This window comes from Podarcis gaigeae (genome assembly GCF_964106915.1).
Source record: "Podarcis gaigeae genome assembly, chromosome: 8".
Lineage (NCBI taxonomy): Eukaryota > Metazoa > Chordata > Lepidosauria > Squamata > Lacertidae > Podarcis > Podarcis gaigeae.
The window spans coordinates 3452287-3476664 of NC_139684.1; the positions used below are offsets into that span (position 1 = coordinate 3452287).

Sequence of the window (24378 nt, forward strand, 5' to 3'; positions counted from 1 at the left end):
CAGAGCTGGCTCTAGGTTTGAGCATAGGCGCCGACTCCATGGGGCCTGAGGGGGCCCTAGCCCCCTCAAAAATTCGTTTGGGGGGGCTCTGCCCCCCCAATAATTTAAGAAAATTATTAGTTATGCTTTGTAAAATCACAAAATTATGTTGGTATTTTTTATTTTCCTTGTTTGACGATAGTTACCTTTTAAAATACATTAGTAATGAGTTAAAACAAAGCCACTCCCGATCTAGAGAGGGGGTGGGGTTGCGGGCTCTCGACCCATCAACAATCTCGCGGGGCTGGCTGGCTTCAGCCCCTCGAGAAGCGGGGATTCTCCCTAGCTCATTAATATTCACCACCCACGGCGGCAGCCAATTGGCTGCCGCAAAGGGCGGGCCCTCACAGGTTCACTTAAGGTCGGGGCAGCCCGGGGGCTCGCCCCTTTCGTTCCCCCAGCAGCAGCGGTTTGGAGGTCTTGGGCCCCCCCAATATTTTTTATAAGTCGGTATGGGCCCCCACCCCCCCAATATTTTTTATAAGTCGGCGCCCCTGGGTTTGAGGGAACCCTCAGCAAGTGTCCTCTGGGGTGTCCCCTTCTACACTGGCAATCCCCTTAGGGGAAGGTTACCAGATTTTTTTCAAAGAATCCGGGGACACTTTTTTTTAAAAAAAAAAGAGGGGGGAAGTTGTTTTTTAAAAGAGAAGTAATATCTTCTCTTCTGTGGTCTCCTCTGTCGCACGGCCTTCCTCTGGGCCCCAGCCTGCTCTCTTGGAGTGCTAGCCGCCATGGAGTAGGCTCAGGTTGGGCCTGGGCTTGGCCATGTGTCCTTGCCCTCCCATCTCTCCTCCTGAGCAGCCGCAGTGGCGCGGCAAGGTCGGGGCTCCTCTTTTTTCTCCTTCCTCTTTCTCTCTCTTCCTTCTTCTCTCCGCATCGGCTCTGGGGCTTTCCTGGCCCCAGAGTACCACTGGGCAGTTGGCCGGGTGGCCGGGCGCTCTTGCTCGTGGCTCGATTTGGGTCATGGGAGGGGGTCAGCGGCCCCCCCAGTTGATGCACCGGGCATCCCCGGTTCCCCCTCGGAAGTGGCAATCTCAGCAGCCCAGAGCCAGCCTGGTAGCGCAGTTGACTCTGGCTGGCTTCAGGGGTTGCTCGCTGCCGTGCCACCCGCCATTTTGCCTCGCTGGAAGTCCCCATGTGATGTGTCTTGTGCCATTGAACCAATCACGCAACATTCATTCCCTACTAATAAATCTACAACACTTAAAATATAAATCTGGGGACATTAAATGAAATCCGGGAATGGATTTTCTCCAGGGACAGATTTGTAAATCTGGGAACTGTTCCTGGGAAGTCTGGTAACCATACCTTAGGGGACTAGTACTGGCAGCAGCCGTGCTGGAGGTTGGTGACAGCTGCCCACCATTTTAATTGCCCTAAATGTCGCTGATGTCCAGGGCATTGTGGGCAATTAAAATGGACGCCTCTCAGATCCCAAGCACTAGAACCCTGCCCACCACCCAAAGATGTTGGCTCCCCAAGGAAGATGGATTGTCCTGTGTGAGCCTCACTGAAAACAAATTCAGTTACTCTGTCCACTAAATCCACCCTCTTCTGTCCTTGCTCTGTGAACCAGTCAAAAAAGAGCGTTTGACTTGAATGGAGAAGACCCAGGTGTTCAAATCTCCATTCCGCTATGATGATCAATAACAACTTTTGGAGCCAATCACTCTCTCATATCCTAACATTATTGTAAGGATAACACCCAGATGTGGCCCTACCACTAGGCAGAGGGAGTCAGCTGCCTCGGGCAGCAAATGCAAGAGCAGCACCAGAAGCCTCCCAATCATTTCTCCAGGGCCCCCTAAACCTGTTGATGGTAGATGTTATCCCGATACCAATGTTGGTAGTGGAATTCAGCTGCTGGTCCAATTGGATCCAGTACATAGAATTGGGGGGTTGGCACCATCTTGTCCTTTGCCTCACGCGGCTAAATGTGGCAAACATTAAAATAATATCCATATATGCCCACCATCACTGGAGTGTCCACGAATCACCTAAAGCATCACCTAAAGAGAGGATGAACGAGGACAGATTTGCATAGAAGTTGCATTTGCTATGCTTAGATGCAAATTTAGAAATAATTACTATAATTTAAACCTCATCAGTGGGGAACAGTGACTCAGTGAACTTATCTGCTGCTACATGCTAACTATCATTGGGCCCCTCCTCCAAAGCTCTCTCTCCAGGCTCATGGCTCTTTACCAGCCTTCAAACAGCACGGACACCCTATCCCCACCCCCACCCCAGCCACACTGCCATTTGACATTTCTGCTTGTTTTCCTGGGGAAAGTGGTGGGACAAAAAACCCAGTCTCTTGGACCCCTGACTAGAAACCACAGGACAAATGGATGTGTGGGTGGGCGCACACACTTTGGCAGGGGAGCAATACTGCTCGGCAGACTCACAGTTGGTTGCAAAACTGTACTCAAAGAACACTGTTCACCAACAAACTGCAAGAAAGCTCCAGAGGGCTGCTACTAGGGCCCTGTCCCAAGCTTCAGCTGGACTCACACTGGACAGCCATCTGTTGGAGCTGCTCTGGATGTCTTGCACTGTTCAGAGAGTGGGGCGGTTTTTAATTTTAAATTGTTGTAACCCATCCTGGGACCTGCTGGAAAAGTGCAAGTGATAACTTTACTAATACTACATGGCCAGCAAGCAGTGGTGGCTGGTGCCTATTGGGACTGTTAGGGCAGAATGCAGGGAGCCCAGCAGCAGGTGGTGCCAAAGACAACTCCTCCTACTTTTGTCACCCACCCCTTTCCTTCCTGCTGAGTTCCACAAGGTGCTACACTGAGACAGAGGGAGAAGAGGGAGCTCACAACCAGTGCTGCCCCCTGGCCTAGTTGTAGGTGAAAAGGCAAGCAGGTCAGGTCTGGCTGAGGGCAGACAGGGGGGCTATCTACCCACATGGACCAGCTTCTATTGCCTACAAGGCTCCCTCTAACTCTGCTTGGAAGGTGCTGCACACACATTTGCTGAGGCTACACAGAAATGTTGATCTCAAGAGAATGGCCTCTGTGACACATGGACCTCACCCTCATCCAGGCATTGCTACACTGAGGAGAACGGTTACCAAGAAGGGGCAAGGCAGAAAAACAGGGCAAGCAAACCGACCAGTAAGTCCATCCAGCTCCCAATAAAAGCATCACTTCTGACGCAGCTCCAGTGCACTCCTCTGAGAGCCCCAAACTGCACACACAGCAAGTCTAATGTTTCTGGTAAAGTGGGAAAGGGATGTAGTGGCAGCAGCAAATAATCGCCAGCAGGTAACTTGCTCCTTTCACTGCAGATCATGGATTGATGCCACAGGCTTCACGTCACAGGCTAAGAGCCAGACTCACAACACCTCCACCCAGGCACTACCTGGAGGACCTCTGTAAAGAGCTACAGGTGGTAACAGAGCATTCTCCCCAGCAGACTCCCAAAGTGTGAATTTTGAAGGACAGCTGTGTTTTGGTTTGCATATTGCTTCAAAAATGTTCATTCAATAGAGTTGCCTTTAAATGCCAACTGAATCAAATTTCTTTCCTCCACCCCATATTCACTTTGTATCAGTCTTCTGCCAATGTGGAGATGTCCTATATGTAGCACTTAGGTATTTTCTAGCACCCCATATTTGCAACCAAGTGGAGAGGCCCACAGTGGCCGATAGTGCAATATGCAGCAAGAGGCACTCTCTACAGTGTCACTCTGACTGTGGAATACACAGATTTGATTGATGCCAACCCTTATGGGTTTTAGGCTCTGGTACAGACATATTTATTTAGAGATTTGATTAAGTTGTCTGTAAATGCTTTGTCACTCCCATGGTGCTGTGATGCAATATGGCATGATTGTCAGATTTCACTTATTTTTATTATGTACTCTATTTTTTCATTGTATCTTGATCTTGAATTGATTTTAATAAACGGTGTTCAACACAACCTTGGAGAATACTTAGGTTTATTTTGTTCACTTGTTGCACAAGGAACGTGTCATATTTCTGTAACACTGGCCACACGGCTTCCTGCAGAGAAGCAGATCATCAATCCCAGCACTATGCCTTCCTCTGGGGCCGGTGACACCTTCCAGCACCATCTGCGGAGAGAGCAGAGACTGTAGTTTCATTCAGCCACCTGAAGAAGCTCAACTGCCTGCACCTTTTCAAAGTCCTAGAATTAAGAGCCAAAGGGCATGCAGCAACGTGTGCATCTTAAGCGTAAAGTTCTGCAGCAGCATCTCACTCTCCCCAGGGTTTGAGACCTTGCCCTGACTACAGTCCTGACACAACAGCAGAAAATATACCCTCCCCCCCCCAAAAAAAAACCCCTGCTTTTTGTCTTTGGAGGAAAGTTGCCATCGCTATCAGTAGCAGCCTCTCATCTCATTCAGGGCTAACAGCGCTCCAGGAATGTGAGGCCACCGGAAAGTGCTCTGTTGCAGAAGGTCTTGTACAGTTCCCATGCAACACAAGGCAGCTTCAGCAGGAGATGTTCCCAGCGGGATTGCCTTTCAAATCTACTCATTTCCCCAACTGTTTTACCTGCTGGGCATATATGTAGAAGAGCTTTGAGGATTTGGTAAAGGGTCTTATTTTATTTGTAGTCAGTATTATTACACAAAAATAAAAGTTCAGCAATGTCTGCTTCTCGCTGGTTTGCTCTGGCGTGCTTCTAATGATGTCAGAATCACCTGGGTCAATGATGGTGAGTGTATACACTCTGTAGTACTTTCCACAAGGGCGCTGTGGTCTAAACCACAAAGCCTCTTGGGCTTGCTGATTAGAAGGTTGGCAGTTTGAGTCCACGTGATGGAGTGAGCTCCCATTGCTCTGTCCCAACTCCTGCCAACCTAGTAGTTTAAAAGCATACCAGAGCAAGTAAATAGGAACTGCTGTGGCGGGAAGGTTAACAGTGTTTCCATGTGCTCTGGCACTCGTCACGGTGTCCTGTTGCACCAGAAGCAGTTTAGTCATGCTGCCACATGGCCCAGAAAGCTGTCTGCGGACAAACACTGGCCTGAAAGTAGAGTTGAGCACTACACTCCATGGTCAAGTTTGACTGGACTTAACTGTCCAGGGGTCATAGGAACCCAAGTGTCATCTAGTCCAGGAATCTCAGATAAGCATTCTTTCCACAAGTTGTACCCAAATCATTATTGTTACAGTGGGGCACACCAGTTTTCACCAACTTAGCATAGTCCTCAGTCTCTGGTTTCCTTAGAGCTGGACAGCTGGACAGAGCTGGCTGCCCTGCCAGAGCATTTTCAGAGTTAGTTTGTATCTCAGTACATGTTTACCACTTTTCTTAACCAGCTGAAGTCTAGAGTTTATGGACTCTGGGACCTTTTTGTCTTCTTAGCGACCACCATCCTGTCAGCTCACATCGACTCTGCCATTACCAGAGATGCACTTTCCATAAAGGGTCTTCTTGAGCTATTCCAACCAGTTGTGTCTTCAAGGCAAACCATAAATACTTACCTGTAGCTCACAAGTCTTGGAAATGGCTACAGCCGCCAGATGCCAGCCAGTGCCTTGATTCCCCCTCAGAGACCACATTTTGTGCCATTCAGAGGAATTCCGGAGCTTTATGTAGACGTTGATTTCACCTGCAAAGAGAAGGCCACTCAGAAACAGGCGTCACACTGAATGATAAACCACCACCAAATAGCATTTTTAAAAGTTCAACACACAGAGATTTGGCACAAATGTTCAACACTAAGCTATAAATGTCTTTTCCAGGTTTGGATAAAATGCACACTAGGAGTGGGGAATCTAAGAGGATTGTCAAATGGGAAACTGCACTCACTCACCGGGGGCAGGGAAGGTAGGAGAGTACTGTGGTACCTCAGGTTACGAACTTAATTCGTTCTGGAGATCCGTTCTTAAACTGAAACTGTTCATAACCTGAGGTACCACTTTAGCTAATGGGGCCTGCCGCTGCACGGTTTCTGTTCTCATCCTGAAGCAAAGTTCTTAACCTGAGGTACTATTTCTGGGTTAGCGGAGTCTGTAACCTGAAGCGTATGTAACCTGAAGCGTATGTAACCCGAGGTACCACTGTAAGTGGATAATTATGCAAAAGACCCCAGGTTTGCCCCCTATGGCACCTCCATGCAGGTCTGGGAATGTTCCCCTTCAGAAACCCAGGAGAGTCACTGCCAGTCTTTATACAGTGGTACCTTAGTTCTCAAACTTAATCTGTTCTGGTAGTCCGTTCGACTCCCGAAACCATTTGAAAAACAAGGTGCAGCTTCCGATTGGCTGCAGTGGCTTCCTGCACTCAATTAGAAGCCACGGAAGCTGCGTCAGACGTTTGGCTTCTGAAAGACGTTCACAAAATTGAACAATTCCGGGTTTGCAGCGTTCGGGAGCTGATTTGTTTGGGAGCCAAGCCATTTGGGAACGAAGGTACCACTGTATATACAGTTTTAAGAAAGAACAACCAATGATCTCACTCCCCGTAAGGCAGCTTCCTATGTAGGCACCTCACTTAAAGATACAGGGAGCAATGTTGTTTTCTAAAAAGATGGTTGTTATGAAGGAAACAACCCATTGTGTTATGGCTCTAACTCAGGCTTCCAGACAGGATCCCCTCAACCACAGGAACTAAGGTGAGGTTGAAGGCAAATACGCAAAATATACCTTTTTCTTTTGCTGTAGGTGGCCTACCTACAGCCCATCTAAGAGAATCACAACTCTGATACTAAACTTCCGCTGCCTTGTGGGACATCTTTGGAAGAAGAAAAGGCTTAGGAGTAAACCCTATACAAATCTGGAGTGGAGTCCCTAAGATGGTTGAATGGCTGTATGCTTCCTTCCAGCACCTCCTGCAGCAAAGCTGGTGCCAAACGTACTTCTCTGCTTTCCTTTGGGCCACATCAGTGAGGGCCCGTTGTCTGGGTAGCCCACTCAGGACCTCAATACACACCGCCTAGGATTGTGCCCCAGTGAGGTCACTTTGGTGCTGATAACACAGCAGTTTTACTTTATCCCTGAGGCACACTCTGTTGTTTGTTGAGACAGATAGATGCCAACAACAGGTTGCCTACAGACTAAGGTGCTTGTGTTTCATTTATTCCAAACATAAAATCCCTCATCAGCACTAGGGCCTTAGAGAACTTTGGGTCACCCAGTTTTGGGAAATTGGGAATTAGGGTCTCAGCTGGCAGTCCAGAACTGTTGCACACAGACAAGCCAGCCACCTCCTGCCAGGCACATCCACACACACTCCCTTTTATACAGAAGCCACTTACTCATGAGAAGGTCCCCTGGGCTGTACCAGAATTTGAGGCACCTGATGCCCTGCACAACTGGGCTGACCAGAACAGCCTTTTGACTGGAATTGTGGGCCAAAGGCATCAGGGAAAGGTAGCCACCTGGTGAAGAGATGACACAGGTATAATTTGGACCATCATGACCCTTCACATAAGACTAACAATCTGGAGCTGATGTTGGGAAGCCCCCACCCCACCCTACCCAAGACAACCTGTAAATGGGATGGGAGGAAGAATGAGACGTCAATCATTAAAATGTTCCCAGAAGCAGAGGTCACTGCCACGAAGCAAAATGAAGCAACTGCTTCTCACAGCAGGAGGAGGAACTCAACACCACACACTTCTAGTTGCTTCATCAGCAGATTTCTACTTGCCATATAGAATTTTTCTCACAGGCCCATATAAGTTCGGCACAAACAGTTGGGCCTGGTAAGCATTTAAGGTTCCCAACCCTATTCTAGGGGTTGCCATCTGATTGGATTTTATTCTGATCCTGATCTGATTTTAGGATGTACTGTATTTTAATTGATTGCCTGGTTTTATGTTAATGTGTTATACATTTGATGTTAGCCGCTCTGAGCCCGGTTTTGGCCAGGGAGGGTGGGGTATAAACAACAACAACAACAACAACAACAATTATTATTATTATTATTATTATTATTATTATTATTATTATCATTATCATTATCATCATCATCATCATCATCATCATCATTATTAACCTCTCCTATCCTCCCTCCACATGCTGTTCTGGGGCTTCTGACCCTCCAGAGAGGATACCAGAGGCAGGTGCTGTGGGGAACCCCCATTGTGTTTGTCATAGCCCAGGCGTTGGCAAGGTTTACCTCGCCTTGGCCGGTTCACTCCAGCAGAGATCCCTCCGTGGGCCGGATCTCACGTGTGCATGGCAGCGATTTCCAGCACAGTGGAAGCGAGTCGCCGTGCCGGTTTAACGCAATGCGTGGGGACTCGCCAAGCAGGCAGCTCAGTTTGGGAGCGGCTTGTGGGCCAGTTAAACGACCATGGGCCTTGGGTTGCCTACCCCTCTCATAGCCCTTGCAGAGGGCCAGAGTTTGGCCATCACCAAGAGAGCTCAAGGGAAAGATATGGAAACTCCACCAGCCAGTTCTCCTGGTGCAAGAGTCCTGCTGGATCTGACCAAAAGGTGCATATAGTCCAGCGCTCAGTCCCACTTGTGTGAAAAGCACTCTCCCACTTGAGTTCTCCTAGCAATTGGGACCCAGAGACCTACTGAGAGTGAAGGTAACGTCTAGCCCTTCTATGGCTGGTGGTCAGTAATGGTCTTATCCTCCGTGGATTTCTCCAATCCTTTTTTAAAGCTGCCCAAATTGGTGGTCAATACCACAATCCTGCTACAGTGAATCCCTTAAGCATTTCTTTTTGTCTGTCCTGAACTCCCACCACTCAGAAGACCCTGCAGCACACCCCAAAGTGGAGCAGGCGCTGCATGAGAGCGCAGGAGCCACTTACCACCTGAGGTTGGGCAAGGCATTCCAGGGGGGGTTCCACCTCCCACAGTCCTAATGAGCTGCTCCTGCCCCTCTTCAAGCACCCAGTCCAGGTCATCCTCCTTGCTTTGCTCCCAGCCACACAAGTTCTTCTCAAAGGGACAAAAAGTGGTCAGAGGCTGTGGAGCTTTCACAGTTCCTGGGGCCCCCACTTGGTTATTTCCTGCCTTTTTCAGAGCAGAAGGCAGCCCTTGGAGAAGAGAGGACAACCTGGACATTCCAAATGGCAATGGTTCTGCTGCCTCCATTATGTCTGCCACATTTTCAACTGGGGAAGCCTCATCCATGTGGCCTCTAAATTCATGATCAATTTCCTCTGGCAGAGCAACACTCAGAGATGCTGGAGTTGCCATTATCTCTGCTAAAGACCTCTTGCCAACACGGTGGGAGAAGTTAGGGTTGTCTATAGGGGGCACCCCATTTTCCTTGGACTTCATTTTCTCTGTATGGTTTCCAGACATTTCCTCCAGATTCACTACAATTTGGGTCTTGGAGGAGTGCCTGGGAAATTTTGTAGAGGGAGCCTGTAGCTCTCCATTTCCCATTCCTACAAGAGGAAACCTACTGTGTTCATACCCCACCTCTGGTCTTCGGGTTCCATGTTCAGGCTGGAATTGTGTGATTTTAGTTGCTACAGCATTCTCCTCACGGGGTCTCAGGGTGGAAACTCCAATTGTAGCTGTCTTGTGTGATTCAGGAGCTAGTGTGCTGGCATAGATCTCTGGAGCAGTTTCTCCACTTTTCTTGGAAGATCTCCTTGTAGCCTCTTTTGCACCTGTCAATAAGGTCACCTGGTTTCCCCATGTGTCTAGAGGACTGGTACTGGATGCTGATGATGCTGACACCATGTCCACTGCAAGAATCTTTGCCATAGATGTCATGGTTTCTTTCCTGGGTTGGCTACTGGTAGGCTGTCCTCTTAAGTTTATGTGTTTGGGAGACTTTGGTGAGCCAGTAGTCAGGAGCAGAGCCGTCCCTTCAGCAGCAACCTGGGGCAATCCTGTTGGTTCCATATCTAATGAGGGAGATTGTGCCCCATTTCTGCCAGCTGTGGCTTTCCAAGTAGGAGTTGTTGCCAAGTTCATCACATGGAGGGACATGTCTTCTGTGGCATTTGCTGGTTCAGTCATTTCCCCTTCTGCAAGGGTTTCTTTAAGCTTAGAGGAAGGTTTTGTTTCCATGGCTGTTTCCAAGAATTGTGTAGGTGGGCTCTCAGTCTTCATCACAGGTTCTGTTCTCCTCAAAGGAGAAGAGCTTTGGAGTCCCTTTAAAGCTGGTTTGCTAGAAAGCAAAATAGTGGATAAATTGAAAGAGCCAGCAGTAACAGGTCCTTCATCACTTGCCACAGTCCTCTCTGGGGTCCTTGCCTGCATCAGTTGACTCACCATTGCTGATGAAGTGTGGTCTTTAGAAGGAGGACTTGTTCTTCTTACTGGCAGAGAGTCCCCTTTGGAGGTAGGGCTATGATCTCTCTTTTCTGATCCTGAATGCTCTTGGCTTGTAGTTTCCACCTTGGGCAACACGCGTGTGGATGTTAGTCCATATTCCGTTCCAGGTGAAGAGCCTGCCAATTCCCCATTGCATGGTCTTTGGGGTGCTGCTGCTCCTGGCCCATTAGGATTCCTGATCTGCACCACACCAGGGAGGCCAGTTGTTACTGAGGGGGTAGAAGAAAGCTGCAATGGAGTACCTGCCATCTGGTATTTAGGTTGGGTGGGCATCTGATCCCCAAATGGCTCAGGGGAAAACAAAGAGGCTTTCCAATGAGTCTTGGCTTCTTCGGCATGTCCAGTTCTAACATCTTTTTCATGGCTCACCCTGAATTTTTGTGCTGTAGCTGGCCACATTGTTGTAATGGACGCTGTTTCTAAAGTGTGTTCAAATTCTTCCCCGTGTAGATCTGCAAAGGGGCCCCATCCTGGAACGTGGGCACTAGGGCCATAGACTTTGGTGTTGCTTGTTTTGTGTCTTGTTTCAGCGGGTCTAGGGGTGTGGGACAGAGGAAGAGGAAATGTTCCCTCTGTAGGATGTATAGCCTGGTTGGTTTCCATTGCCAGTGAAGCCCAATCCTGTAAAGTGGGAGTTTGGCTTGGCAGTTCTGCATGGACAAGGGTCTGCTCCTCAGCCTCCAGCTCAGGTTCAGTAACTTGCACTAAGAGAGGCCCTGGTGGTATGTGTGTTGTAAGTGCCTCTTTTCTGTAGCCCTTCCTGGCCAGCTGAGCAGCTGACCGATCAAACTGTTCCACTTGGGTCTGGTTGCTCTTTGAGTAAGTTGCTACATTTAGCTTGGAAACAGCAAGAGGGCCTATGACAGAAGCCCAATGGGATGGGGCTCCAGCAGTTGCCTGACTAAGGTGGCTTTCCTGAGCCTCTGAACTTCCAAGAGAGGGAAGCCCCCGGGTAGCAAACATGCCAGGTTCCAATCTATGTGTTGTATACTGTTCTTTGCCGCTAGAAGATAGCACGTCGGTTGGCCTGCTCCCTTCCTTGGTGTGGAAGCTTTCCATTTCCTTTTTCATAATCTCACTCTGGCTCTCAGTTGTGCCAAAGCTTTCCAGGCTTTCCACTTCACTGTGTTTGGTTTCTTCCAGTCCCACCACACCGGAGGCTGTGATCAAGTTCCTAGAGTCTCTTGGAGAGGCTGTTGTGTATGAAGACCCTGCTTCAGCCTGGACTATGGGGGTTGTAGAAGCAGTGCTACCTGTTTCATTTCTAAAGATGCTTATGGTCTGAAGAAATAGCTCAGCCAGCTGTTTCCCAGTTTGGTTTTCCATTGCAGAGAAAAGGCGGTCCTCAGCTGGGCTTGGGGAACCATGTCTATCCTTGGCCTCACTGCTTCTCATTAATGGTGAGCTTCCAATCTCCATAGCAGTAGACAGTTCTCTCGCCATAGCAGTAGGCAGTTTTGTTCTATGCTCTATATGCATGGCTCTTGTTCTAGAAGGTGTCCAGTCCAGAGCTTTCTTACCAAGTCTTGTGGCAGATCCCTGGACCGTTTTCATTGGAAAGGCGTCTGGGCTTTTGGTCAGAAAGGAAAGCGAAAGCTCCACCTCCGGAGCACTACTTGTCGTTACTTCTATGGCGCTTTGGTCACTTGGTATGTAGACCTCCTCATAGCTTGGAGTCTGGCTTCTCAGCTCCCTTGTACTACTGATGGGATTTTGCAGAGTTTGCGGCTCAGAAGTCTTCTGGGCATCAGCACTCACTGCCATTTCTCCAGATACGGTTTGATGCAGCATCTCTTCTGTAACCACTAGAGATTTTTTACTCCCTTCTGCTTTACCAGGGGTATGTTGAGACATTGTCCTTTGCATTTGCATCTTTGGCCCAGGTGACCAAACCTCCCTTGTCTGGGCTTCTGTGGTACTAATGTTTTCACCAGCAACCTTGCTTGATGGTGTGATGGTCCCCAGAGGCTCTCTGGCAGAATGTGGCATTTCACTGGAAGATGCTATAGAACTGAGATTCCAGGCAGTAGATAATCTGGGTTTGTTTTGCGTTGTACGGGGTTTAGGCTCATTTGGAATGACGTCCATTACATTCTCTTTGATGACTCCCTTGGTAGAGGCCTCTGAAAACAAAGCAATCAGAACTTCTGTCATTTATCATACATGTTCCCAGCCACATGCTCCTGTGTCATGTCACATGTCCCGTGTCAAAATCTTCCCAATTTCTTGAAAGTTTTATTCCCCTTTGAAAGATGCTTCTGTGTTGTAGCCAACATTAGTCAAAGCAGACCAACCGAAGTCATTGATTGTGTACGCAACTTATACTCAAAGCACATTCTTTCCCTCAAAGAATTCTGGGCACAGTAGAGTTTACAATTCCCAGCAACCCTTAAACTACAGTGCCCAGAATAATGAGGGAAAGAAAATGCTTTCAAGGTATAGCATGTACACAGCATAGACATGACTAACTCAGCTCCATTAATTTCAGTGAAACCCTCAATTATTCTCCCTCATTCTCAGGCCACTATAGAATTTTGGCAGGAAATTGTTCTGGACAATGTTTTTCCCCTGTTTAGGGACGCATTTAATGTTTGATGTATCACAGTATTTTAATATTCTTTTGGAAGCCACTCAGAGTGGCTGGGGAAACCCAGCCAGATGGGCGGGGTATAAATAATAAATTATTATTATTAATTATTATTATTATCATTATTTTCTTCCTATAAACCTTTCCTCAGCAGTCTGCAGCCTTCCTGCCTACTCAAACCTCCTGATCTGGAAAAGCTACATGGGAGGCATTATCTCACAGGCACCCAGGAAGGCTGCAGAGTACAGATCTCTGGTGAGCAGATTTGGAGAATGAAAGAAAGGACGCTTCCACAATACCCTTTGGCTAAACTCAGAAGGCAAGTGCAACACAACCCCTGCACCCCGCCCATGAGAATTTCACCAAACTATTTTCCCTTTTGATAACCTGCAAATGCAGTTCCTTCTCTTATTAACAGAGGGAGAATGGCTTTTTAAAAGGCACAAGAAATTTAGCACAGCACTGCTTCACCCATTGTTAAGTTGTGTGCATCAGAAGAGATGTGTACATGAACACAATCATGTTTATCATGCCAGGCACATTTGGAGCATCATAGCTGGCTTCAGCTGGGGACACACAAGAGCCAACCTGCGACTCCCTTGATATTTAAGGTGAGGAACAACCTTACCTGTGTAGGGTAGAGAAACCAAGAAACTGAGGGTTCATCCAGACTTCCTTTAAAGCTCTGTGTCTGGGTTTTTTTTTATTTTTGTCCCAGTGCCTTCCCTGGGAAAGCCCACATTTTACTACTAAATCAAAGCAATAGGCCAACATATGGAAAACTCAATTGCACGCACACATATGCGTTCAAAATATAGGATTTGGGAAACTAAGCTTTGTTGAAACTAAGCTTTTTCCTGCTTGGCAGGGGGTTGGACTCGATGGCCCTTGTGGTCTCTTCCAACTCTATGATTCTATAATTCTATGAGTCTTCATTCTCTTACCTGGCTGTGCTGCAGCCTGAAAACATTTATAAAGCTTGTTGACTCTGGCAACATCTGAATTGCTCAGGTTCCACCTTTGTCCAAGAAAGGTCAGGGAACTGGAGAGAGGTGTCATGGTGGGTGAGCCAGACATGCTGAAGGCATTCCTAGTGGAGGCAAAGAACAAGATAAAGCAGTGTGAGCCACTCTTGTACATACACAGGTGGACGATCCTGGTTCTGCTTAGCATAAGAAGGTGCTTTATATCTAGCTCCATCAAGCTTAGTACCACCCACTCTGACCGGCAGTAGCAGCCCAGAGTCTCAGGTACAGAAGGGCCTTACCTGCTACTCAACCCTTTGAACTGGAATGTAAGAAGCTAAGAAGAGCCTGCTGGCGTCCAAGAGCACATCCCGTCGGTGGAAGCCAGTGACTGGTATTCAGAAACACTACTGCCTCCAGACTGAAAATCACCCATAGCCAGGATTCTTCATGCAAACAATGCATTCTTGCTCCCAAGTCATGGTCCCACCACAAGGGTCCCTATCACCAGCCGTCCCTTCAGATAGCCAGTGTAGGTCACGTTCTTCAGACACAGTGACTCAGACATGTCCCATGGCTTACCAAAGAATATGCATGTAAGAACAAGGAGTATGAATGGCAGGCTCCAAACAGGTTGGAAAATTCTGCCCTTACTAGAAATGCCCCTGCTTTTGCAGACAGTCACCCAGAACATGCAGCACCCCTTTGGCAATGTGGACATACCTGCCCTGGCCCCACTCCACTGCCAACGAGAGGCAGCACAGGGTGCTTCACATGTCCCCAACATTTTCTTTATAATACCTAGGAGCCTTCTTGTAGGTTTGCTTACCTGCCATAGTGCATTACAGAGGAGTAGTCATAATCCACCAGCATGTTGGTATTCCAAGACTTCATGAAGTTTACTTCAAAGCCTGTGAATCCAAGAAGGGGATTAGGTCTACAAGCAGGAGGGTCTCAGCAGCAGTGGATAACAAACATTCAGAGTCCCTGGTCCCACTACGGGGGGGGGGGGGGGGAGTCCCAAGTCAATTTGATAGATTGGCATTAAAAGCGAATTGGGTTTAATTCCCTCCACCCCACCCCTAGTCCTGGCAGCTCAGCAGAGAGGCCAGAGAGCTGCATTTGGTCATTGAGCACAGCCTGAATTGGCACAGCCTGGCAGCAGCTCTCCAAGTTTCAGGCAGGGGGTATACCCTCCCTCATGCGCTGGAGCCAAGGTCCAATGGGGCAGCCTGTTGTGGGGGTGCTCGGTCATACCCCCTCAAAAAAATACACCTGGGGCCACACTGTGCCACTGCACAGAGCCAGCTAGAAAAGCTGAAGCAACCATTACCAGTCAAGATTTCATCCCAGGAGATGCTGATGTACTTGTCCCGGTCTGCTCTGGAGTGCTCATGCCAGAAGCCCACGACATGCATGAGCTCGTGCAGTGCCACCCCCTTCCCCTTGCGGAGGCAAGCGGGCGCTAAGGAAACCACCTGCATCCCACCAATGCGTCCAACGCTGGAGAAGCAGCTGAAGAGAGAGAGTGAAAGAGACACGTTAAGAAGTTGTATTGCAACCAAACAACCTATCTCATGCCTAAGGAGTCAATGCTCATAGGGTACTAGCCTGCCTATTTATATAGAGAGCCGTTTTGTGGTAGAAAAAGCAAGGGAACACAACAGTACATAAAATCTGCATTGGAAGTCTACAGAAAGGCCTAGCAATAAAAAGCAAAAGCAATATACTAAAATGGTAACAACCCTCCAGTAAACTCCAAGAGCCACAAAAAGCACAATGTTCTAGTAACAATGTGAAGTAATCTTCAAACCCATCAGTGCAGTGGGCCTTTTGGATGTCGCTGGAGAGGAAATTCTACAACCATGGTGCCACCACTGAAAAATATATTCCTAGTAGACCATGTCTTGCACTCAGTAGCATTGTATGCATGTTAACAGTGTTACAACTGCTAAATTAGGTTCTATTTTATAAAATAAACAAGGATTCTAGGGCTGTAGTATTACAGCCATCCCACCTCTTTTGTATGCAGGTTCTGGGTGGTAGCAGCTGGTCCAAACAAGTGTGATTCACTCAGCTATGTCCACCAGTCATGCCAGATCAGCTCCTTCATCCCTGATCATTATCCTAAGGATTTGTGGGTAATGGTCTGTGTTCACCCACAAATCAGTTCTCTCCCACTTCTGTATTTAAATATGCATTCCTAAAAGCTCAAAACAAACTGTTTTGAACCATGAACTGAATCAGAACATTTTATAAATATAACATCCAGCAAATAACCAACTTCTGATCCACAAATTAGGTCCATACATATGTAGTACAGAAAACTTTATAAGCCAACACTCAAACTTCCTAACTTTTGACATGCACCCCCAAATGCAGTTTTGGATTTGAAACTGGGACTTTAAAATTTGATTGTTCCTCATCTGCTCAAGGGGAAATTCTACCAACTGGTTAAAATCAAGACATTTATCTTTCTACAGACGTGTATTACATGTTGTTAAAAGCAGCTCCCATATACCACCCAGAGTTGGCTACTATTGAAGAATTTCATCGCATGTCTAGCATAATAATAATAATAATAAATTTTTATTTATATCCCGCCCTCCCCAGCCGAGGCCAGGCTCAGGGCGGCTAACAACAATAAAATAATACAACATTCTAAAATCATTTCATTAAAAAATGACTTCAAATCAAATTGATGGCAGCCATTGGGCTAGAGTTCTGTGAAGATTGCCAAAGGAGGGAATCAGGTTGTGCCCTGGCCAAAGGCTTGGCAGAACAGCTCTGTCTTGCATAAATATTCAAAAGTTATGCATATTTGCATAACTGCAAATATTCAAAAGTCAACATTTCCAAGATCCTTTTCAGCACATGGCCCATCCCAAAATTTTGATTTTGCCTTTCTAGCAGGCTTGTCCAATCTGGTGTTCTCCAAATGACCTGGGACTATAGCTTCCATTGTCCACAGCTGACATGGTTATCTGCGTATTAGGCCAGGAAGTTGAGCTGCAGAACAAAACTGGAGGAAGCAGAGGCACTGGAAGGAAGAGAATCTAGCTTTTGCAGGAGGTGTATCACCCACTAGGAGATCACCCCATTACTCCCCAGTAAGATACATCTTGTAAGTCACTACTAACCCAGAGAGCGGGGCAATGGCAATGAAATCTCTCTGGTTGGAATAAGGGACAAACTTGATGCACGTGAACTTTGAAAAGTCTTCAAATGCTCCCTTGAGTATCTTCACGCTGGATTCGTCTGGCAGGAACAATAAGAATACAGACAGGAGCAGTGTCAGAATGCTCAGAGCAGAATCCTTTTCCTCAGAATAAGAGCACTTAGCAAGTTCAGATTATTTTCTACACCATTAATCAAATGCAAGACATTTATGTAGGCCTGTCCCCTCCTGTTGCACACACCAACACACCCTCAGCTCGTTCCCTTGTCCCTGCCCCCCAATCATAGTCATCCAGGGGAGTCAACACTATCCTGGTAGAATGCTCTCATTCCAATGAGAACCAACAAGGATTTCCTGGAGCCAGAAATGGCGGCGAAGATCCACAGAATTAAGTCATGAAATCTGTTCCCACAGGATGTCATGATGGCCACCACCTTAGATATTAGAAGATAATTTGACAAGTTCATGGAGTATAAGGCTAACGATGGCTAGTAGCCACAATGGCTGTGTTGGAAGCAGAATCCCCCTCATGTTCTACTATGAGAACTATAGTTCTAACAACCATTCTCTTTTTCCCCCAGGGAACTCTGGAAACTGCAGCTCTGTGAAGGAAATAGGGGTCTCGTGACAACTCTCATCACCCTTAAAATACTACAGTTCCTAGTGCTTTGGATGCATAGCACAGATTGGGGCGGGGGCTAAGTTATTCAGCACCTTGATCATTCAAAACTTGGTCTATCACAGCCCTCCCAACCCAACACCAGTAGCAGCCCCAGAAAAAAAATGGAGGTGGGCACAGAAGGGGCAAAGTATATTTCTAGATGGACAAGCTGTTAAGAGCTCTGAAAGAAAAATAACAGTAAATGTTAATGACAGGAGTCCAGCAATTAGGGAGGGGTGATGCCCCTCTGTTCCCCTGGAATTGCCCATGCCCAGTGCTCTCCAGATGTTGTGGGCTATGTCTGGTTGAGGCTGGTGAGAACTGTAGTACAAAACATCTGGAGAGCACTTGCTTGGGGAGAGAAGGCTGTTCTGCCAGAAAGGTGGAAGTTGGATCCACTTGCTCCTCAACTGGACTCCATCCATTCTCCATCACCTCTCCCTCAACAGCAAGGCTGGGCGAATCCATCCATGTATCTTTATTCTCTCACTGTCCCAATCCCAAGTTCAATTCTCCACATCAGTTTATGACTTAAAAACTGCTCATGAAAATTCATCAGCATTTCACGGCTAATTTCTCCCAAAAGGCACATCTTTGTATGCACTTTTCCCAACTTAATGTCTTTCTGTATGTTAGTTTCACAAGCACATAAGTTTTTATGCACACCCACCTTGTGTACACATTTTTACAGGTATTACCAGCCTACAAAACTGCACTGAACAGTCAGAGAAGTGCTAATTTTGAAGGATGGCCATCCACTTGTGTATTTTGGAAAGCGCTAATGAGCAAAATTTGCCTATAAATGCAAACTGTGGCCTTGTCCACATTTACCTTTCCCTGGTCCATGCTTTATAGCTCCATGTCCAAATCCCCCCCTTTTTTTTGCTCTGGAGCTTTCCCCATGAAAACCCCTGCTCTTTAGCACTCAATCGGAGCAAATGGCAATCTGCAGAAAACCCAACTGCTGTTTGCTGCAATTCAGCTTTAAAGAGGTTTTCACAGGGAAAGCTCTGGGGCAAAAAAAGGGGGGTTCTCAAACAGAGAGCTTTAAAGTGTGGAACTGTGCCTGGAAAGAGCAGGGCAAAAGGTAAAGTATGGGCAAGCCCTGAATCAGGTTTCTACCTTATCTCTATGTAACAAATGCCATGTTTGAATGGGCCGCAAGATGTCTGAAGAACGCCACACAAAATGGATGCTGTTAATGAACAATTGATGAACTATGTTGATCGAAGAGCTAATGGACTGTTCATGTTCTGGCTAAAGTACTGTACCTGCAAGGAAGCGTAAAGACTATGCAATGCTAGTTACAAACAATGAGTATTGTACTGTGCCAAAAGTTCCAGAAGACCAGGTACAAACACTGAGAGTTGTGATATGCCAAGAACATGCTAAAGACAGAGGACTGCCAAGAACATGCTAAAGACAAAGGACTGCCAAGGACATGCTAAGGACAGAGGACTGCCAAGAACATGCCAAAGGCAGTGAGAAATGCTAAGATTCAGATGAACACCAAAAAACCTACGTAAGCCTGAGACTGTTCAGATGCGTCTGTCAGACGCAGCTGGGGCCTCGCTGTCTGATCACCCAGGACTCTTACCAGAACTTGATCACTTCCAGGGAAGAGACGGTGACTATGTCTGCGTGTGTGTTTGCGTGAGTGACGGAGTGCCTGTTCCCTTGTCTTGTTATGTGTTATGTTTGTTAATCAATAAAGAAATGTTATGTAGAAATTCCAATATATTGGTCGTCTGACTGCTTACTTGTGTTCTTCCTGGAGTGCACTGAATCTCATTTATGCTAAACACCTAAACAGACAAAAGAACCTAAGTTATTCATAACATCTATGCCCTGTTCCTACTGGAAGAGATTCCAAAGTTTGCCACTTACCATATTTGTAGGAGATTACATAGGGAATTTGGACAATCCCTCTCTTCTTTGGCCATCTTGGGTTGGCAGATGGGAACAGCCTGAAAGGACTCTAGATGGGAGAGAATCAGCACCACTTTCACATCAGAAGCTGCGTTATAATGTGCCAGACCGTTGCCAGCACTGGCTGGCAGCAGCTCTCCAGGGTTCCAAGGAAGAGCTTTTCCAGGGACTGAACCTGGGACCTTCAGCTTGTCTGCCCACTGAGCTGCAGCAGCCCCTCCACAAACCCTTTTACTATCAACAGAATGCCAAGTTCTCCTGTTTGGGACACTCCCAAGGTCACACCAAGGATTGCAGTGACCTCATCGGTCTCTGGACAACAGTTTTTATGCTCTGCTTGTTCTTTTACTCTTTTAGTTTACAGAAGCAACCCAGCAGGCAATACCAAATTGTGGGCCAAAGGCTGCCAACACAGTGCCAAGTTGCTGAAGCAAATCAGGCTGGGCAGAGCATCTGGAAGCCTCACACGTGGATCTCTGAGCTGCACAGAAAACAGGCAGGATAGAAATGCAAAAGGGTTGCTTTAGGCACCAGTGTTCTAGGGGCACAAAGCTAACAGAATCCCCTGGGCTGGTGAGAATGCGCTTCCCAGCAGTGCAAATACGTAGCAGCTTCAGAGTTTTTCTCAGGACTGCAGCAGATGAATTCATGCAAACTATCAGGCACCCTCCTCTCCCACACAGTAGGGTTGCCATATTTCAATAGGTGAAAATCCGGACACAAGAAATATATTTTAAAGGAAATTCGCCAAAATCTACACTTACATACAGATTTCAGCCTTTTCCGCCAGGACACATTTTCTGACAACCGAATCCCAGCTATGTCTGGGAAATTCCGGACATATGGCAATCATACCATACGGGTAGTTTGGTAAGCAAACAAGCTGCTCATGTTACCCAGATTCAACAGGATGTAGAGAGCAAGGATAGCAAGAGCAGGGTTCTTCAGTTGTTTATGAACTGCAGTTCATATCATAACCTGACCACTGCGATTGCTGGCTGGCGCTGATGTGAATTGTAACCTGAAGGGCACCATGCAGCCACTCCTGATGTAGAGGCCCATCGGTAAATCAAGTAAATATATAAAAATACTTAACTGACCAACTGTGTTGCAGATAACTCGGTTCTGAACCCCCCAAGATAAAGCCTGCCCCCTAAAATAAATCCTGGCTATGCCCCGGCCTGGCCACACTCAGATCTTCCACTAAGTCATCTTAGGAAAGAGTCTGTCTCTTGTACCAGTTCTGCCATCATTACCTACCGCTTTGACGATATCCCCCTCAATCAGAAAACTGCTTTCTGGCGCCCCTGGAAAAATCAGCTCTGGGAAGAGAAAAATGGACTCAGTACCTGGCGGAAGCCTTTACCCGATCAAATAGCCTAATACGACAGACTAGAGCTGAAAGCAAATTGCTGCAGTTTTTAACTTCAGACCTGCCACTCTGGCCACTCACATTTTGGATGCAACATTTTCTAACAAAATTCAGGTTTCTCATACAAATTTTTCCATCTCTGGATTGATTTTGGCACCATCAGAGGTCTTAGATGGTGAACACTGCATTTGATAGATGACACCCACACCATATGTTTGAAGAGCATGGCTTTCCCAAAAAGCATCTGTGGTGGATGCAGCAGGGATCTGCACTTGAGTAGAATTTTTGGAATTTGAAAGCTGAAAAATCCAGCACACCCTAGTGCTGCAGTTCCACCCAGTCACCGGCTGTGCCAGCCCTTATGACTGGCAGCTATCCTTGAATGCATGCATGGCAATATCAAGCCCAAAGCGTGGCCAAATAAGGTTCCCAGTGACCAGGGTTGAGTGAGTGGTTTCAGTGCACCCTTGCATATAGCAGGGTCATGAACCCCGCCCCCCTTTAGGCAGGGCAGCCTCTGTTTAAGGGGCAGTTCATTAAAAGAAACACAAGGCAAAATAAAGAAACACAAGGCGGAATAGTGGGAAACATGATAGTGATTATTATCTTTTGGTCAATTTACTCATGAAAGTGAGCCAAACCTTGCAACTGAACCAGGGCAATGGGGGCAAAAATGTATAAATCAGCATATTAAAGTGCCTGCTACTATGGTAAGTAAAGTGTTTCATCATTTATAGGCGGGGGGTGGGGGCAAGTGCTCTTCAGAGTCAGCAGAAGTACTTACCTTGGTTAATGTCAAGGATGTCATCAGGGGGATCCCTGGCCTCATCCCAGTCACTCCCCTGGGCATGCTCAATGTAGAAGGTGTCTCCCCGGCCATGTACGGGCAGCGCTAGAGAGAGGCACACCCGTTGCATCAACATCCACACCTTGTTGGAAGGACCCAAGAGGAGGCTAGCCACATAGGAAGCCAGAAGGAACCCAGGCCAGGACCTGGAAGGCCTGGGTTCAAATCCCCACTCAGCCATGAAACTCATTGGGTGGGCCAGTCACCGCCTCTCAGCTCAACATACCTCATAGGGTTGTAGTGAGGATTAACTGAGAGGGAGAACCATGGTCTCTTTGAAGTAAAAAGTGGGATATAAATTCAATAAATATTGGAAATTGCCTTACACTAGGCCAGGCTTCTTATTCATTTAGTTTACCAACTTCTACACACTGACTTTCCAGAGTCTCACCCACCATCACCTGTTACCTGAACCATTCGATTGAACCTGGGGCCTTCTGAATACAGATCAGCTGCTCTGCCACTGAGCTATGCCTCCTACTGCTGTTTCAGGATGCAGAACAGCCTAGGTCATGTTGGTGCTTTACTCACATCCCCACCATACATTTAAAGTACAGAGATTCCCACCTCAAAGAATCCTGGGAACTATAGTTTGCTATGTGTGCTGGGAACTGTGCTCTAATAGCTCTCAGCACTCTTGGCAAACTACAGTTCCCAGGATTCGGGGGGGAGGGGGGAGAGAACCATTACTGTTTGAAGAGGTATAAATGTGCTCTGAGCATATAGCATGAAAGTGACGAAGGCATTGCAGATTTATGGCTACTCTCGGGGCTTTTGAAGACAGGCAGGGCTTCTAACAAGTCCTGAGGATGGTGGGCTAATGGGAGTCAGTTCTTAAGAGGAAGCTGTGACCATTTTAAAACCAGTTTTAGATCTGCACCACAGCCAGCGCTGAATAGCACAATAAATATAATGTAAATTTAATTTGGTATCCCTACTAATCACTCTTCTGCCACCAGTGACCAAAAAAGAACCTTTGCTGTTCAGTTTGATTTGTCAAGAAGATAAATACTAGGCTTCACCACAGGATGGCAAACTTGCAAATAACACACTGATTGAATTAGACACAGATTATTGAGCATTTTATATCATACTTTTTGCTGCTTCAAGTACCTACATTACTCTATTTTTGCAGCAGTCATCCTTAAGCAAAGCATTGTGCAAATAGAAGGCAGGGAGTGTGAAAGCAGCCTAGCTGAACATGCTACCTAACCAAGACAGCTATTCATGCCCTTCAGCTCAGTAGCTGCTCTTGACCCCAGGATAGCACCCCTCCTTAATAGCAGCTTGCCTAAAACATATGGCCACCAAAAGGTTTAAGAGTCATACCACAGAGTCATACCCCTGGCCAAATGAGGCCAAAGCACGCTACTTTCCAGAGCAGCAGACCCCACCCACCCAGTGAGTAAGTGGTTCAACCGAGGAGGAGCAGCAGCCTGGGTCCCAGGATCTGCCAAGTGGTGGGGCGTTGCAAGTTCTTAAGAACAAAGGAATCCATGTTTTGTTGAGTCAGAGCATTGGTCTGGCTGGCAGCAGCTCTCCTGGGTTTCAAGCAAGGGGGGGGGGGTCTTTCCCAGCCCTTCCTGGTGATACCAGGGACTGAAATTGGGAGCTTCTGCATGCAGCTAGCCCTGAGCTAAGGCCTTTCCTCTTCCACAAGGTCTACAAGCAGACGCACTGATGCCTCGTTGTTAAAAAGAATTAGCCCTTACCTGAAAGCAGCCAAAAAACACTTATAACCACAGTCCAAAAATGAAGGAATACAGCCATAGCGGAAGAAAAAAGCCCACTGCTACCGTGTGTATTTTTAGAAGTACGATAAATCTCCCCTAAACAAACTGCAAACAATACTTAGGCCACAAACAAAGGGGACCCCTGGATCTTTTATATAGAGCAGCAGGGAAAAGGCAACACCTGGCAAAAGCCTCTTCATTAGGAGGTCAGTTTAACCCCTTGTGTGATGAAGCCCTTCTGCAGCTTCCTCTTACAGTCTACAGCTTGAAGAGCTCACTCAACCAATACAGATCAGATTGCCACCTTTCCCCATTCTGGATCTGCTCCTGGGCCTTTAAGAGCAGCCTGGCACTTTGAAGATTAGCAGGTGAAGCCTTTTCCTGTCTTGGGGATTGTAATGACAGAGCTTGTGATTTGGTGATGCTCCCTTAAAGCTAAGGACTTGGCAATTTGAGGACTTGCCCTGTCGTTTCTTAGTCCTAGAGTCCTAAAGTTGGAAGGGACCCGAGGGTTCATCCCCCTGCAATGCAGGAATATACAGGTGGCCAATATGGGGATTGAACCTGGTTATCAACACCGTGCTTTAGCCAACTGAGCTGACTGCTTCAGTTTGAGTTCTAGCAGAGGGTCTTAGAAGCTCCTCTGAATAAGGCCTCTTTTATAAAACTGCTCCTCATTCCTGGTGCCCAGAAACATCACAGAGATGTACTGATAGCAAAAGTTTTGCCCATTCAGGAATTGCCTTGCTGGATCAGGTCCCCTAGCCCAGCTTTTTCGCTTCTGGTTTTAGTGTGTTTATTGTGAATTGCATTTATATTTCACTGTTCAT

The 24378-nt window shown here is 47.0% G+C and overlaps 1 protein-coding gene across 1 annotated transcript; it reads right to left on the bottom strand.

Annotated features, from left to right (window-relative positions):
- Nucleotides 1-3972: 3972 nt before the first annotated feature.
- ASTL (astacin like metalloendopeptidase) lies at nt 3973-15337 on the bottom strand. Its single transcript, XM_083753147.1, has 7 exons — nt 15162-15337; nt 14658-14739; nt 13808-13953; nt 8791-12399; nt 7279-7401; nt 5504-5631; nt 3973-4122 (listed from the first exon to the last, which is right to left on the bottom strand). Exons 1-7 carry the CDS (start codon nt 15310-15312, stop codon nt 3997-3999), a joined length of 4365 nt encoding a protein of 1454 aa, XP_083609273.1. The 5' UTR covers nt 15313-15337; the 3' UTR covers nt 3973-3996.
- Between the last annotated feature and the right edge of the window lie 9041 nt (nt 15338-24378).

Coding starts and splice junctions, on each gene's coding strand:
- ASTL (XM_083753147.1), bottom strand. CDS start 15,312: ATGCAGGTGGTTTCCTTAGCGCCCGCTTGCCTCCGCAAGGGGAAGGGG. Junction 14,740..15,161: donor CTGGGATGAAATCTTGACTG/GTAATGGTTGCT, acceptor TTGGATTCACAG/GCTTTGAAGTAAACTTCATG. Junction 7,402..8,790: donor GCCTTGCCCAACCTCAGGTG/GTAAGTGGCTCC, acceptor TCTCTTCACCAG/GTGGCTACCTTTCCCTGATG.